The following is a 17,318-nucleotide window of genomic DNA, read 5'->3' as shown; positions in this document are numbered from 1 at the left end:
CGGATTGGATGTGGGCCAAATTTAAAGAGTCAAAGTACACATCAAATACATTTTTCCCAAAGATGGCTTCTGTCATTTTAGGTAGTTCATAACACACTGATGTTTGTTCAAGTGTTCATTTTTCTAATAATTTTGGTTTTAATTAGTTATTTGATGCTTTAAAAAGGAGTTGAGACATCATGATTGACAGCTGCTGTGAGTGAAGTAGACACAGCCGGAGGCTCGAGAGGAGATGTAACTGTCACGAGTCTGTGTAATAGAACATGTGTCTATTTGATCATAAATATAGTTATAGAGATATTATGGTTAGTTGTTGTGTCTTTCTAGCCAAACAGCTACCGTGGTGCCAACATAGCGGCCAGGTAGCTCACGCTAACAAGCCGTGGCCGTGCTCGGCTCGTGATTGGCTCAGGCAGGTGTGTGAGTGGGACCTATTTAAATTTTACAACCAGTTCAGTTTTACAAGATACTATACAATTAATTGAGCGTGAAAGTTAATTCTTGACCTTGAAAACAGTACTCATAACTCAAGGTGTTCTTCAGTTTGTCAGACCTATGAACCACATCTCTTGGGCAGCAGATGGACTTTGCTTAGTTGTGGAGAATAGAGAGACATATTTCTTTCTTTCTCGGTCATGTGCTCATTCAACGTTTTAAATTATTTGCTGTTTTTCTGAATCAAATTCATCAGTAGACACAAAGACACTAGAACCCAACTGATAGGTCTGAGTGCCAATATTACTGGGGGAAAGAAAACAGTACATAACACTTCAGGTAATTTGGAGTCATTATGTAGTTTGTCTAGCAGACTGAGTTGGCCGAGTAATATATCACAGTTGAGCAGATGGTGGTGTAGAGCTGTTTTTGTTGTTGTAAATTTCCCTAAAATATCACACATCTTGCATATCATTGTTACAAATATTTACTTGCAAGAATAATAAAATAGATTTGACCAGAATTCATTTCATTTAATATATAAGTATTTTTATTGTTGTCCATTTTGGCGTCAAATATTTTTCCATTGGCATTGAAGCAGCCATTTTTCCTGCTCTGCTTCTATTTTCCTCTAAACCGCCCTAAAGCATTGCAGCATTTCTACAAGAAATGCCCCCCGTCTTGCCTTGCCTTTATTTGTTCAATGCCAACACCATCAAAAGATGCCAGATCAAAAAACAACCCCCTCATGCATCTCATCCTGAGCCCACCAGCGGATGGAGACCTGTGTGGGACCACTGTGCTGCATCTGGGCTATGTGATACTCTCCAAACACACCCAGCCTGTGTTCCCTGACCTTTGCTTTGATGTGCCGTTCCAGACAGTCAAACGCTATTATAAATAAAGATCACAAACAGGTCACAGCTTTCATCCCTTTAAAGTTCATGGTACAAAAGAGGAGCTTTAGTGGTCAACAGCGTTGGCTCTTGTTTGGTGGATCTTTTCCACATTCTCTGGCCACAAGGTAACAAATCATTGCTTGTCGGCAGCATAGTGTTTACAGGTTCTTGGTCCTGGGCCAATAGAGTGCAGTCTGTAAATATATTGTATGTGCCACAGTTTCATTATCAAATTCTGAACAAGGTCTCGCTCTTTTGGACTTACAGTCCTAGTAAGGGGCGATTCTAGGATCAGACTTTTAGGGTGGCTTAGCCCCTATAATGAGAATGTGACATGTATAATCAAGGGCGTAGGTTTCCTTTCGACATTGGGAGGGGGGGTACACATATTAAGCAGGGTGTCTTGGGTTCCTCCCCCACTCCCTCCGCTCTTCATTTCCTGCATTCTGGTGAATTTGAATGCACCAATTTATGTATTTTCTGCTTCAAGTTGTGGTGGAAATGTCTTTATTTATGTAAAGGGAAACACAAAATTCTGGCGTTAGGTGACAATTCAATTCATTGAATCCCCAGGAGTCTCCATTTTCCAGTCATAACCAATTTATGCAATTCCAAGACTAATTAGGGACCCCAGTATGCAGAAATATTCAAACACACACTTTTTAGAAAAGGGGAGAATAACACATTTATACTGCAGCCAAAAACTGCATGGTTTTTGCCTAAAACTGCATGTATTTATCATAAAATGGGCATGTCTGTAAAGGTGAGACCATGGTTATCTTGAGGTCAGAGGTCAAGGGACCCCTGTGTCCATGCCAGTTTTTCCTCACCAGAATTTAGCCTAAGTTTGGAGTGTTGTTTAGCCTCCTTCCTGACAGGCATGATATGGTTGGTACCAATTTTTTTACCATTTTTTTAGTTTCATATGATACCAGTATCTTGACTCTAGCTTCAAACTGAACCAGCTACAGCCTCTTAAAGACAGTAATGTCAGCCACGTCTCAGAGGGTTTGATAATTAATTTTTAGGGATGCTGAGATGAAATGTAGGTGTGCTTGAGCACCCATAAAAAGAGTCTGAAATCGCCACTGGTCCTAGTAGGTGGTTAATTGCAGCTAAATGTATTGTAATCAGTCCAGGATTAAATGTTAGAATGAAACCAGCAGGGCTCCAGGTCCTGAGCTGGGATGAGAATCACATAATTACAGCGGTCAATAAGAAATGCTGTTTTTAAATGGCTCTACAGACACATATACAATTACATAACACCAGCAGGTGTGTGCTACTGGGCTAATACAAGCATCTTTCTTTCCCCCCTCCAGATCATAAAGGACCAGAAGTTGTTGATCATCGTCGGCGGGATGCTGCTAATCGACTTATGCATCCTCATTTGCTGGCAGATTGTGGACCCGCTTAAGAGGACTGTGGAAGAGTACAGCTTGGAGGTCAGTGTGCATTTCCATGTTTTTTCACATCTCGTCTAAACTTGCGCTTGATTGGGGTTTTGTTTATGTTGATGTTACATTATTTGCCCCAGCTGGGAGAATCCCAGTGACACAGATTCTTGCTAAAAATGCCTGTGTATTCGGAGTTTAGGGCAAACAAAATGTCCGCCTTGGGCTGTATCACGCGAGCATCTTTGTTGTGCTTGTTATTTTTGGGTCAGGATGTGAGCCATCGCTGCCTCCTGCGCTCATCCCATGGCCGGACATTTGCCAGCTTGGATGTGAGACTTTGGCAAGGCCCGTTGGAAAAGAGGCACTTGGCATCACGTTCTCCTTGCTGGAGAGGTGGCGTGCTGGAGAGTAGAAAATGAACTCTGCTTTGCTGTGATTGGTTAGAGTAGACTCAGATTTTCTGAGATTGGATTAGTCCGGCTGTGCACCCAATTGGCTAAAATGAACATACTGTAGCTTTGGCATTAGAGGTTGATGGTGTGTGTGAAGTGTGTTGTCAGCATGACATATATTAGCACATAAATGTCAGTGGTATTAAGGGAATGCAGACTAGAAAGGCACAACTGCATATTTATTTTCTCAGAGGATTTAGTCGCTTTGGTTGAAGTGGCAGATTGTATTTTTTCTGTACTGTGGTATAAAGTATTCTACAGTATGGCTTCACTGTTTGGTGCATCTGTCTTTCTGTACAGCTTAACAATAAGGCGGTGGGTTAAATGCTTGAGACAGGAAGATTTTGAGCTGCATATATAAAAATAGCTTTGAGTCTAGTCTGTTTTGTTTTTGAGATCAGCTCATGCCGTTAAATAGCTGCTTCAGTGTTCCACCGGTTAAGCATAAGAGGCTGCGGAACTCATTCGTTCCTCAATCTATTAACACAAAAAGATGGACTCGCATTAGGCCGAGGGCAACTAATGCAGTGTAATGGGTTATAGAGCTGGTGCAGTGAGGGATACTGTACAATTGGGATGGGAACTGTATCAGTGCGTGATACTGAACTGTTAGTAATGAAGTGCACTGCAGATGTGCTTCCATAAATCTGAATGTATCAAGGGTCTATCTGGCCATATTATGTTAACACATTTGTTCCCATAAACTATATTTAGTATGATATGGAAAAAATGGCACAACATTTGTTCTGATCGGTCAAATGTCAAAATTTTTAGATCACAACAAAAATCTTTCTTTTATTAATAGTCAAAGTCAGGATTTTTGAAAAATGAGGAAAAACTCTAACATTGTGTTCATTAAAACGTTTTTCATATGATTTTTTTTTCACACTATGCATGCATGTCTTTGATATTCAACTTGTTGAGTTCATAGATACTAAATACTTGATTGTGCTCCTTGTTGTTTCTGAGATACTGCCATTTTCTTATCATACTATGTCTAAAATATAATGGAGTCTAATGCAAAAACAATAGTCCCATGTGCCCAAAGACTAGATATGGTATGATAAGAAAAACTCACTTTTCAGCCAAACAGTTTGACTGATTTTGAAAATTTCTTCACATTTGTGCTTAGGTTAGGGAGGCACCAATCCGACTTTTTCAGTCCCGATACCGATACGATACCTGGGCTTTGGGTATCTGCCGATACCGAGTACCGATCCAATACCAGTGTTTAATTAATAAGCTGTATGCCTCACTGTGTGGACGTGACTGGGATCATCCTTTTATGTGTAAGGCAACATCAGGCCGGACTTAAACATTGCTTTCCTAACTTTGTGAAACAAAATGTAACAAATAAATACATAGATATAAATTTACTGAATTGTTATTTATTATTAAAATGATAAATCATATGCCAGCAACTTGGTAAAAAATCTTCACAATTAACAGGAATTACAATTAAAGTGTAAATCGTTTCAATGCAGCAACAAATTGGTCAAAACTTAACCAGGAATTGAAATATATAACGTCTATAACGTATATAGGCTAATATGTAAACATAGAACTGAATTGAATATATCAGCCCCATTGTTACCGATACCCGATCCAGCTATTTGAGTCAGTATGGGCCCGATATCTGATCCAGTGTCGGTGCATCCGTAGATTAAGCAAGCCCACAGAACACATCCACCAAAGGAAATTAAAAATTTCAGTTGCGGGCACCAATGGGTTAAACAAAATAATGCTACCGGGACAAAAAAAAATTCAAGAGAAAATCTTCAAGAGTAATCTGTCTGATGTCCCGTTAAGGCCTCGGGTAGTTTTTGCTTTCTTACCTGTTTATTGGATACGTCCATGTCACTGGGTTTGTTGAGGTAACAATAGGATTATTGCAAAATCTATTTTACAGTGCTATATATTATTCCCTTTATGGGCTGACAAAATAACGCAATGGAACAGGAGAGATTATGTTTACTTTATTGCTGCTGCTATCAACTGACAAGCAGGAGCAGTTATTCCACTGCAGCAGATTAAATCATCTGTCTTTGAAGACCACACACTATGGATAATGCCAAGTGGAGATTTTCCCTAATGAGTTTGTCTTTCAAGTCCCCCATACTTCTGCATGTAGGCTACGAGACTGTTAACTGGCTCCCAAGAGACCTAAGTCCTCAGAAATCGACAGCATCGGTTGGATCCTCGTTGACCCTCCGACTAAACAGAGGTTATCAGAAGGTCTCTGCGGTGAAAGGCAGAGTCTGATGGTGGATTTTTATGGGGACTTCTTTTGATGGTAATGAATGGATTTCAGTGTTGTTTGCTTGCTTGTTGCCAAGGTCCTGCGGGGGATGGAAGGGAGGCTGACACTGTCTGGCACCCAGTTTTGACTTTTTCATGTCTTCAATTAAATGAAAACCCTGTGAAGTGATAAATAGCACTTATCTAAGAGTACTATGAGCAGGTCAGCTTTTTCTGAGGTTATTTTTTCTGTCTCAGTCCTTGATGAAAAGATCCCTGTGGGAGATCTCTGAGGAAGAAACCAATGTAGATATGATGAATGATATCTTGCCAGACTTATTTACATTCTTGTGCTCCTTATGGCGTACTCTGAAGTTATACTTAGCACATTTGTACAACTCTAGACAAAGCCGCATTTCCTTTGTGATGATAGCCACTTATATATTTAAGCCTGCCCAAAGGGTGTAGCAAAGCCTTGCTTAACATATTCATTTGTGAATGTTGTCAGTGTATGCAGTCGGGTCCTCGTGGAGTATTCTCAGACTCTAAGCCCCCGGCCAGGGGAGAGTTGTGAATATATTAACCACTCAGTGTAGGAGTCTGCATCCCCCCTGGGGTCGTGGATCTGCATGCCTGGGCTGAGGCAGGGACTCCACATGCCTGCCCAGCCTGCCAGATTTCCAGCACCAGCAGCAGTGGACCCTTGGGGCTCAGCTGTGGCAGAGGCAGCCTGGAGCTCCTCTGGGCCTCCAGGCTCGTCAGGTGGGACCAGAAAACCAGATGGCAACCCAAATACCCAGAAAGGGGGTAAGGAGGATAGAGGGGCAAGGGAAAAAATTAAAACACATTATGGACAAACACATAAACATATTGCACTATTACCAGAGACAGAGAAGAGTTAAGACTGGCCCACACTAGAAGATTTTTCAAAGCTTAACAGATGTTGAAGATGTGAAAGACCCCACACATAATGACATGTTACGTTAAATTTAACAGTTTTGTTCCTATAGTGTGTGGAGAGCAAACATTTGTCCTAAACAGCACACCACACACTAACTGATTCCAGTCATGAACAAGAGTCCTGACTCAAAAAAACGTAAATCTCGCAAAATATCTCGCGTTCAAATGTGACTTTAGTGTAAACACACATGAGGGACGACGGGCAGGAAGAATTAGTCAAGTTTGTTTTTGCACTACTTTGTACTGAAAATTCACAAAGAAATAAGAAAAAAATAATTGAACAAGTCATGGCGACACATTAAATAACCACTCATGTTGTTGCCACAAATCAACAAGTTGGTCCTTAATTTCTGTGGTCCATCTTACTACTACTTTGTATGCATTAGCTCATGCATTAGCCACAGCCGCCATGACTGCGGTTGTTGTCCTTCCTGCTTGGTTCCCAATTGGCTGTCGTTCTTTCCCACGTGACTATCATTGGCTGTCTGAACATGTTTAATATTTACGACTTGAAATCAGTGCGGTCAGAATGGACAACTGGGGGATGTAAAAAACACTCTTAACATACCTCACGCCACAGGAATATCTGGCAAGATAATCTTTAGAACCATCAAAGAATCAGGGCTTTCCTGACCATTGTCGGGAGGGGGGAATTGAGCCCAAAGTCAGCTTGCTTATCGTGTAGTGTGTGCCCGGCATTAGGCCTCATTCAGACAGACATTATCGCTGCATCAAATAACACAAGCTCCTCGTTCATTTCAATGAGGCTGCTGCATAGGCACAGCTGGGGCAACAAATTAGTCAAACTGCACTAACTGGATCATATATCATTTTCTACCTGTAGCAACATGCTCCCACCAACATAGCCCCTTGTGTTTTTTGACAGTATGCTATTTTTGGTCTGAACGCTCACTTGAAATGGGGCTGATTGGTTGAGTGGGTGAGGAATGGGACCATGGTGAATGGTCTCCATAGAGCTCAGGAGCCAGTGAGACTAAAGCTCTGACTGACTAACAGTAATTGGCGCAAGGAGAAGGACCATTAGTTACCCAGTTTCCTGTGAGCTCTCACATCATGCTAGGCCACCCCTCCCCTGTGACTTCCCTCTGTCTGTTGTCTTTTTCTTTTCTTTTTTTTCTTTCCGTCTCTCCTCCTCCCCCCCCTTTGCATTTCCCTTCCCGTCTGGAGGATTGGGAATAACGTTGACCTTGGGTTCGCAGCGCTGTAACTACCTGCCGTACCCAAGGGTATGCAGTATGACAACGTGGTGTTATTGAACTGTCACAGTGCTAGGTAGTCCACCGCATCTGTTGTTTGAACCATCACACAGGAGGGTTTCCTTATTGACTCAGGACCAACAAGGGTACTCACACATTCACAGAAGAGGCACTGTAGTTGCTTTTACACAGTGTAAAGACTCTCAGGAATGATCATCAATGCAAGTGTGTGTTTGGAAGAGAGACTCCTGCATGCAACCATATCTTTTCCCTGTGGTGGTCACATCTAAATATTGCGGATGAGTGGGGTAACTGGCTGTAGTTGAGATTTTGGGTAAAACGATCTTGCTCATGCTGTTTAGCCAAGATTTACCCAGTGGAAGCATGGACAAAGTCAATACTCTGCATCACCAGGGGTGAACCCACTGCTCGGAATCCAGCAAGCTAAGCTTAATGAGCCACCATTAGCAAAACTAGGGCATCCCCCTTTGCATCCTTTATTAGCATTAGCAAGAAGATGAAACTGAGAAGAGGCTGACAATAGATCCTTGTGGAATGCTCCATAAAACATGACTGATTTAATACCCTCCCAAATAAAAGCAAAGATGGGCCAGAGATCATGTAGGGAGTTAAGTCTCTTAGACTCTAAAATGAGAGGAGAGTGACCCCAGAGTCTTATTTTAATTACAGTGTGCAGATGATACGCCTTCACCAGAAATGACTTGCGACCTTGACATTGTCCCCAACCTATTCAAACCAAGCCTGGCCTCTGATCTGCACTTCAATATGCACTGTACATAAAACACAACCTTATATGCTGAATTCAATAAAAATGGTGATAAGATTTAAGGCGTCTTGGCCCAAGATAGTAATTGCAAATCCACTTGCTCCCCGATTCTTTACACTGGTCCGACCCTAAATCCTAACAGCACAGGGAATATTCTGCCTATCAGTGTCTTTTTTTTTTTCCTTACTGAGAGCTTACTGAGAGCAGGGATAACTCCGGCTGCTCCAGGAACGTTCTGGGAATGCCGATGGAGACGTTGGGCTGCAGTGAGCAATTAGATCCATTTTGTGGCTCGTTAATAATTGAGCATTTGTTAATGGCGTGGATGTTTCAGCAGCAGGGCAGACTGCTGGCTGCCATCAGATTAAGCCTTGGCGTACTGACACATGTTGCAGTGTCAATGCACACACGTGTATTGAAGCATGTGAGGATTGTTCATTTTTGTTGCACTGTGTATATGTGTGTGTGTTCATGCATATGACCTTGTATGTATGTTTCAGCGTGTGGACTGGATGCGCCCACTCGTGCATGGATATGCTTTTGTACGCATGCCTGTGTATTTACGTACACATTAACGCCCTCTTTTGTTGTCCTGAGCATTGTCTCCTGCATAATGAAGGACAAACCGTCGAGAAAGGATGATTAGCATTCTGGTGGATCCTGCCGCAGACCCCTCTACTCTAGTCTGTCCTCTTGTCTCCCCCCCCCCCCCCCACCTCCACCCCTCCCCTCCTCGTCGTTTTTCCCAGCTTGGAAGCTGCTGCAAGCATCGGCAGGCGGGCGGGCGGGCTTATATTGCAGTGTGGCATCACCATGGCAACGGCCATGGTTTCTGACATCCATAACGCGGAGAGCCGCACTGTTGATCCATGAGACAAAAATAGCGGGTTAGGGCACCCACTCCAGGATGGCGACACATGCAGAGAAGATTTTAAACATCTATATTGAAATGTATGCACTGGGCTGATAGATTAACACCGACTTGAGCAGCAATGGTGCATATACACGCTCATGCATGCATATTTCCATGCAGAAGTTTAGGAGCTCTCGCAGAGATTTCCCTCTGCTTTCCTGCCTCCGCCGCCCCCACCTTTACGCAGTAAGGCAAGGAGAGAGAAAGAAAGAGAGGGAGGGGGAGTTTCATCCCAGTGCTTTGACAATGCACGCATCTGTTCCCAATATCATATCGCTGCAGTAGCAAGCCAAAGTATGACTCACTACTAGCATTTCATGTGGAAATATTCCTCCTAATGAGATGATGAGATGATGGTGAAATGATGGCCTCAGATATGAGGTAGCCATTTCCTACTTATGGCATGAAAACACATCTATGCTCAGATCACATTGCTCTCTCTCGTGCTGATAGACTGTGAAACATCATCTATTCTCCTAATCGAATAAAACAATTCCTGAAAAGAGGGGAAAACATTGTAGACAACAGATATATTGTAGGCAGTATATGAGAAGGCCAGTTTTTGCATGCTGTTCTAATTTATATTAATGATTACTTCAGATCAAGTTGATGGGGAGACACCTAATATTGAGTCTTGTTCATGTAATCATATCCTGACACCTTTTATAAGTCACTATTCATGACAGTCCTGGCAAGTTTGTGTTTATGTTTTTTGTGATGCTGCCTGCCACCTGCTTGTTTTTCATACACATCCTGTTGAACATTTTTATTTATCTCCTTTGTTGTATAATTTGAATAGTATATTCTGCATAAACACATGCACATTAATACAAAGATAAGAGCAGAAACATTAACTTAATACATGGATATTAGGTTATTTATATTTAAGCTTAGATGTAAGAGAAATCTTTCCTTCTCCCATCTTTTCTGTCCATCTTCTTCTTCTCACTTCTAATGTTGACTTTTCCCAGAGTCCTCTCACAGACCTGCTAACACACTCTCTGCTGCTCCCTCAGGTATGAAGTTTTCTCACATTCAATCCCCTCTCTTTTATTTATTGTGTTTCCTTTTCCTTACCCAGTTGCTTACTTTCGAACTGTCTCTCTCTCTTGCTCTCCTCCTTTCTCATCTATTCATTTCACCCCTGTTGTCCCTCTGTATGACGTTTCTCCATCAGAATCGTGTTACCAGCCTCTTTTCTATTTGCAGACCCCTTCTTATTCCAAACCCCCCGCTCCCATCTCGCTCTATGCCTCTCCTGCTTCTCCTCATTTGGCCAGCTCATACCTCGTGGGAGAAGGCTGAAAAAGCTGAGAGAATTGAAAACAAGCTTGTGACAGCAGTACCGGTGGACAAGGCTCAGGCTGACCTGAAACATTCCCTTTATTTTTTCCTCCATTTCTCTCCACCTCCCGTTCTCTCTTTCTCTCTTTACTTCATCCCAGCTTTTTTATGCCTCCGTGCCAGCGACAGCTGTGGCCGGAAGCATTATGTTTTCGGGTTGTCCGTACGTCAAACCCATTCTCGTGAACATGATATCTCAGGAACGTCTGAAGTGAATTTCTTCAAATTTGGCACAAACGTCCACTTGGACTCGAGGATGAGCTGATTCGATTTTGGTGGTCAAACGTTACGGTCACTGTGACCTCACAAAACAGATATTTGGCCATGACTCAAGAATTCATAATTGTGACAATTTCGCACACATGTCTCATAGGATAAAATGATGAAGTGATTACATTTTGGACAGACATGGATGTAAACTGCAACTTCACAAATGAGCAGAGGCATACAACCGAGAGGTGGTAAATCTAGTTTTCCATCATACTATCCCTTTTCTCTTAATTTTCCAATTCCATGTCACTTCTTCAAAGGGAGGGATAGACACCCAGTCGTGTCTCCAGTTCCAGCCAGAATTGGGTGTTGGGAGGGTGAGTTTGGGAGAGAGGCAAGTGTGGCCAAAGGGAGTGAGACTTGTGCCAGTAAAGTTCCTCTAGTCAGCCAGACGAGTGTAGCTGACAGTGAGCGTCCTCCACTGGGATTCAATGTGGGTCAAGGTCAGCCAGGCAGTATGCATGTACAGATGTGTCAGATCATATCAAAAAGATTTACCAGTTTTTTAAAAATGTTATTGCATATTTACTACGACTTTAATGCATCTTAACATTACTGTTGTGCATACCATAGTTTTCCGATTGAGAAAAATATTTTTCTACAGTCTTATTCTGCCTTCTGGGCAGTTACTGGTTTCAGTTCATAGTGACCATTCTGTCACCTTTGCAGTCAAAAATATTGTTTTAGAAACCTCTTCCAGGTACAGTATGCTTGTGGGAAACCTGCCAAGACTAAACAGCAACATTTTTAATAAAAAAATCTACCAAATTCACGTTGACCCTTTCACAAAGACCATGCTGCTCTGAGTCTCCAACAACGCAGCTCATCATTCTTCAATCTCAGACGTTGGTAAATCCTGCAGGCACCTGAATGTACCAAATATTTGAAAACAATGCATGAATATCATAAGATTACCATGCAATGATAACATAACTTAACAAGCCCCAGTCTGTATTCATGCATTTGAATGTGCACCTTATACACTCAACTATATAGGCAGCCCGTTCTCATTCCCAGGGTGTCAAATATCAAGCCTTTGTCACGGCGGTCGGCGCGTGATACGGCCGCATAAGGCACCCTTTAGCACTAGTATGAGACGCACCAGGCTTTCCATTAACTACAATGTAAACCCATCCGCGGCAACAGTAAACACTCAGAAAAAGAGCGCCGGGAGTGTTGTGACTTAGTTTAAAGAGCGAGAAGACACACACAGTGTGGGCGGGAGGGATGTTGGTTGGGTCCAACAAACTTTGATCCAGGAGACCGTTGTTAGTGTCCCGTTCATTAGGTGTCACTTTCACGTTACAATCAGCTGTTCGATCGTGTCTCATGTTCACAACATTCAGATTCATCTGGAACTACAAAAGTAGTAGTTTCAAGCCCAACCATGTTATTTTTTCCTAAACCTAACACTGTACTTGATTTTTATGCTGAACTGAAATGAACTGAACTGAAACTAGTAGCTGCCCAAAGGTAGGAAAAATACATTGAAAAATTTAAACATCTTTGGTTTTTCCAAAGCAAATGGTCAACAGAAATGCAAATTCAAGGTGATTTTTCAGCATTTTTGCACTAGAATCGCATGCATCCCAGTATAATCCTTTTAACACTGCAGTTATACACCCACACGTACTCACTCACCTGCCCACAGTGTTGTTGCTCCCCCTCCTCCTGCTCTCTCACTCAGGTCCTCCACTGCAGTCCCAGTCAACTGTTGATTGTGTGAATGCCATATGAAGGACACGATGCTCTTGTTTCACTATCAGCCTGCTCTGCGAAAGCAGGCGGAAATGGATAGTCCTGTTTACATTTCATTTAATCCAGTTTGCTCTTTATTCTCAACATTATGGGAAATAAAACATAGCTGGTATTCTATGGAAAAAATACATAAAAATTCAATTCTCCCCAGTCTCTCACATTTTATCTCATATCTGGGTAGATTAAGCAAGGTCTGAATTGAATTGCGCAGAGATTTATCCAGGAATAATCATATTCCCAATGACAGAGACAATGATGTGATGTGACAAGAACCGAGAATCATAAAGAATGTATTTTGTAGAATGAAGAACAATGCCATCTGCAGCATTATCCATGCAGCACTAACAGCGCTAAGATGCTGCTAAGACGAGCTTTGAGGCTGCTTTGTTAGCACTGAGTAAAGCACTGGCTGAGATCAATGCCCTTTCAAAGTAAACTGGGTCATTAAGGGATAACCACCACCCACCTAGGCCTTTTCTCATCGACCACCTCTGGAGGAAAGAAGGAAGGGAGGGAGAGAACAAAAGGGAAGACGGGCACATAGAGCTCACACGTTCTTTGTGATTTGTATGGCTGCGTGAGTGTCTGAGAGCTTGTCTATCCCAAAAATATGGTTATGCATTGTTACACTTATAGTGAGGTATTGTTACAGCGTGTGTAGCGTTATTATCAAGTTCTAGTGTTGTGGTGAATGAGCGACATGTAGCTCTACTCTACGCAGCTGTATTGTTAACCACCCTCTCCTAATCTAGAAGCCTCCATTAGAAGAGAGTTAGAGCGACACATCAGTCTCCTTGGCATTCATATTTCTTCATAGCCATCTCTGCACATATTCTGTGCAGGGTTCTACTTTGCCGTTGTGGCGGGCACAGAGCAGCATGATGCCTCTGACGTTGGCCTGTTATTTTGAAGTCCTCCAGGGTAGTGTAAGTAAGTGTGTCACAAGTTTTACCTTTGGGGAAACTCGCTTCTGTTTATAGGCTTGCCCGTTTTTACATGTCGAGGCCAGAACAAGGAGTCACGACTTTACTCCACCTGAAAGGACAAAAAATTTCAACCTACATGAAAAGTGCTGCATTGCGAACTGATGAAAATAGAAAATAGGGTTGTCCGCCCATCCGTACCATTCTTGTGAACGTGATAGCTCAGGAATGCCTTGAGTGAATTTCTTCAAATTTGGCACAAACGTCCACTTCGACTCAGGGATGATCTGATTACATTTTAGTAGAAAAATGTCAAGGTCATTGTGACCTCACGTCCATTCTATTCTTGTGAAAGCGATATCTCAGGAATAATCCCACAGCATTATTTATTTTGCATATTCAACGTTATTTTTAGTTATTCTCAGACAGATATCGTTGTTTGTTATGTGTAGAGGTGCATGTGTATACAGTAGTGCGGCAGCGGACTGTCCCGAAGCTTCGAATACCTTAGAATATTTCTCACCGAAGCTTTGAAGCCCAAAAAATGGTATTTGCGACAACCCTACTCATTAGAATTTGGTGGTCAAAGGTCAACGTCACTGTGACCTCACAAAATATGTTTTTGGCCATAACTCATGAATTCATATGCTTATAATTATGACAATTTCACACAAATGTCTAATGGGATAACATGATAAAGTGACATTTTGGTAAGCCATGGATGTAAACTGCAACTGGTTGGTGGAGGAATACAACCGCAAGGCGGTAATTCTATCCATCCATCCATTATCTGTAACCGCTTATCCTATTCAGGGTCACGGGGGTGCTGGAGCCGATCCCAGCTGACATTGGGCGAAGGCGGGGTACACCATGGACAGGTCGCCAGACTATCACAGGGCTGACACATAGAGACAGACAACCATTCACACTCACATTCACACCTACGGGCAATTTAGAGTCAACAATTAACCACAGCGGTAATTCTATTTGTGTATAATTTGTTGCTATCAACTTTTTCTTTAACATTTGAATTACATAAGAACCAAACCGGAGGAGAAAAGGAGCAGGAGGAGGAATTCCTTCAAAATATGACACAAATTAAAATCCAAACTATATGTGTATTACAAGAGTTTGGACACAGAATTAGCCGTAACAGCAAGTGTTAATTTTAAATTCAGTAGCATCATTAATTTGTGTGGTGGAAAGCTCCAGCTATATAACATCTGGGTAAGACAGAATTCAATGCCAGATGGGGAGAGAATGAGGAGACCTCCAACGAGATAAAAATAATTTTCTTAGCAGCAGTTAAACCAGCTATTTTGTTCTTTCGTAATAACACTGACAAATCATCTAAAAGTGAAATACAAATATGGTTGTGGGCACCGTCACAGCTAACAGCTGAGACAACTTAAGAGGTACCTGGTTCCAGAAATGTGCAATTGGTGTTTTTCCCACTTTATGTGAAAGAAACTTACTGGGGGCCTGCAAAAGGAGTCCAACATCTTACACATCAGATGCAACTTGTGTTGTTTCAAATTAGTTCAATACGGATCATTAAGATTAATTTGCGGGTGGTCAGGATTGTGAGAAGCATCTTTATTGCTACACAAAATACTGTATCTACCAAATCAAAGTTGGGATCAACATCAGGGCAGTCCTGCCTCATATGTTTCTATATTTAAGTTCGATTTTGTTGCACTTATCTTGCAGTCAGTGACTTTACCTCTGCGATGGTTCAACAACCTGTTTTCAAAAATTTGAAAGCATTTTCATGTTTGTTTTGTTGTGTTTGTCTACACAGATCTATGCCTCCATCTATTTTGGGAGGGAAAGATCATGAGGGGAACCTGGATATCTTGCCAAGTCAACACAGGTTTCAGTTTACACAGGATTTCATCATTTTTGTGGAGAATATTTACCCAGTATGTTTTGCCATGCTTTTGGCAGAGCACTAGTATTTGTCTTGTGAGGGACCACAGTGAAAGGTATGTGTAAGCTGACAGCGTTATCAGTGAATCATGCAGGAAAGCGCTCTAAGGACTGCTTCAGAGGTGCAGTGTTTGTTGACACTCTAGCTGGTAAATTGGACATGTGGTCGTGCATGGCTGAGCCCGTTCAAGTGAATCAGTCGAAAATGGAATCGGGTGGCAATACTTACCTCCTTTTGCTTCATCTGGATCTGTATGTGCGGTGTGATTCCTCCCTCCCTTTCTCCTTTCAACTCTGTGTATATCTTTCTTTCCCTCTTTCTCTCTAACACACTAAATTACCCCCGACCTCCACCATCACCCGCACCCCTCTTTTGCTCTCCTCTCACTTTTTAGCCGAGCCCTTTTTTCCCCTGCTCCTCTCCTACTGCTCCCCCGGACTGCAGTTGCTAGGCAACAGCTGATTGAGCATGAGGGGTATGCAATTGACCAATTAGAAGTCTTCCAAATGAAAAGTGGTGTCAAGGGTTCCCGCAGATACAGCTAAGACTTTATCCAGTGTAATATTGTAAGTGAACACTGGATATTGTACTGTATGTATATGTATGCACACACATACACACAAAGGAGAATGTGTGCCGCTTCAGTTTGTTCATTCAGTTGTTCAAAATGGACTTTTAATTGCACAAAATGTAGTCATTATAATATCTGATGTTACTGTGATCTCACTCAAACACACATTATACGCTTTGCCATGCTAAGCAGCTCCCCCCTCCCTCCTTCTGTTTGTATAAATATAATGCCGTCTAGCTCTCCGTTTCCGTCTTTCCTTTGCCTCGTGTCCCTTCTCACATTTCCTCCTTCCATTCATTCAGCCTCTTCCTCTCTTTCCATCCTCCTCCTCCCTCCCTCTGTCTCTCTTTCATACCAGAGACACCCTCCATCAGTGACCAGACACATCCATCAATGTTCCTCCTCCTCTGCTCATCCACAGCCTGGAGGATTCCATTATGGCTCAGCAGCTGAAACACACATACGCACGCACGCACGCACGCACGCACGCGCGCGCGCACACACACACACACACACACACACACACACGCATTCACACACACATACACAGTTTAGGGAAAGGCAGCTCTATCTCATCTGGCCACGGGCATAGACATGATTAGTTAGAGACTCAAGATAGTGATGCAGCTCTTGATGATGGCGATGAATCTGTGTTTGATGATGATGATGATGATGATGATGATGATGATGATGGTAGTGGTCCCAGAGGCAATGAGTTGATCATGAAGTACACTAAGACACAAATGTATCTCACAATTATTCACCCCTTCCATCCATTTGATCATAATTAACCTTGTTATCATTCAGAAAGCTGTTTGTCTGGATAGCAAAGTTTGAGTCAGTGACCCTTGACCTCGAACCTTATAGCTAATTAACACTACACGACTTTAGCCCTGATTTTCTGCTCCCTGACAGTTGTTTTAGCTTTCCGACAAAAGCCCCAGATCAGAGGCAAATCGGCGTTGGCTCGCCGCTCACATCGGCGTATGAGCGCCATGTGTGAACTGCTCAAAGATGCATCGCAGACAAATTCCAGATATCTTTCATGCTAAATATCTGAACCTGTCAGGACTACGGCTACGAGCTAAAGCCAATGAGAGCGTGAGCGTTGAGGAGAATTCTGGGGGAGGAGTGGTCGCCTGTAACAATAGGAACTTACTGTATGTGTTGCATTTGCAACATGGAGCAAAATTGTTGTTGCACCTAGAAGAATAAATAGTAAAA

At 42.4% G+C, this 17,318-nt stretch overlaps 1 protein-coding gene and 1 long non-coding RNA gene across 2 annotated transcripts in view; one reads left to right on the top strand and one right to left on the bottom strand.

The window, feature by feature from the left end:
* The window catches only part of gabbr2 (gamma-aminobutyric acid (GABA) B receptor, 2), a 210,646-nt gene that overhangs the window by 147,003 nt on the left and 46,325 nt on the right, over window positions 1-17,318 (top strand). The window contains exon 13 of the mRNA XM_037794380.1: window positions 2,657-2,779. Coding sequence (XP_037650308.1) covers window positions 2,657-2,779 — 123 coding nt within the window. The remainder of the gene's footprint in view (window positions 1-2,656; window positions 2,780-17,318) is intronic.
* LOC119502988 lies at window positions 5,653-16,605 on the bottom strand. Its single transcript, XR_005210235.1, has 4 exons — window positions 15,752-16,605; window positions 13,623-13,705; window positions 12,554-12,684; window positions 5,653-6,175 (listed from the first exon to the last, which is right to left on the bottom strand). It is a non-coding gene; the product is annotated as an uncharacterized LOC119502988 (long non-coding RNA).

Source organism: Sebastes umbrosus, chromosome 15 (genome assembly GCF_015220745.1).
Source record: "Sebastes umbrosus isolate fSebUmb1 chromosome 15, fSebUmb1.pri, whole genome shotgun sequence".
NCBI lineage: Eukaryota > Metazoa > Chordata > Actinopteri > Perciformes > Sebastidae > Sebastes > Sebastes umbrosus.
Note: the sequence above shows the minus strand (reverse complement) of the source record. Positions and strands in the feature narration are given on the sequence as shown.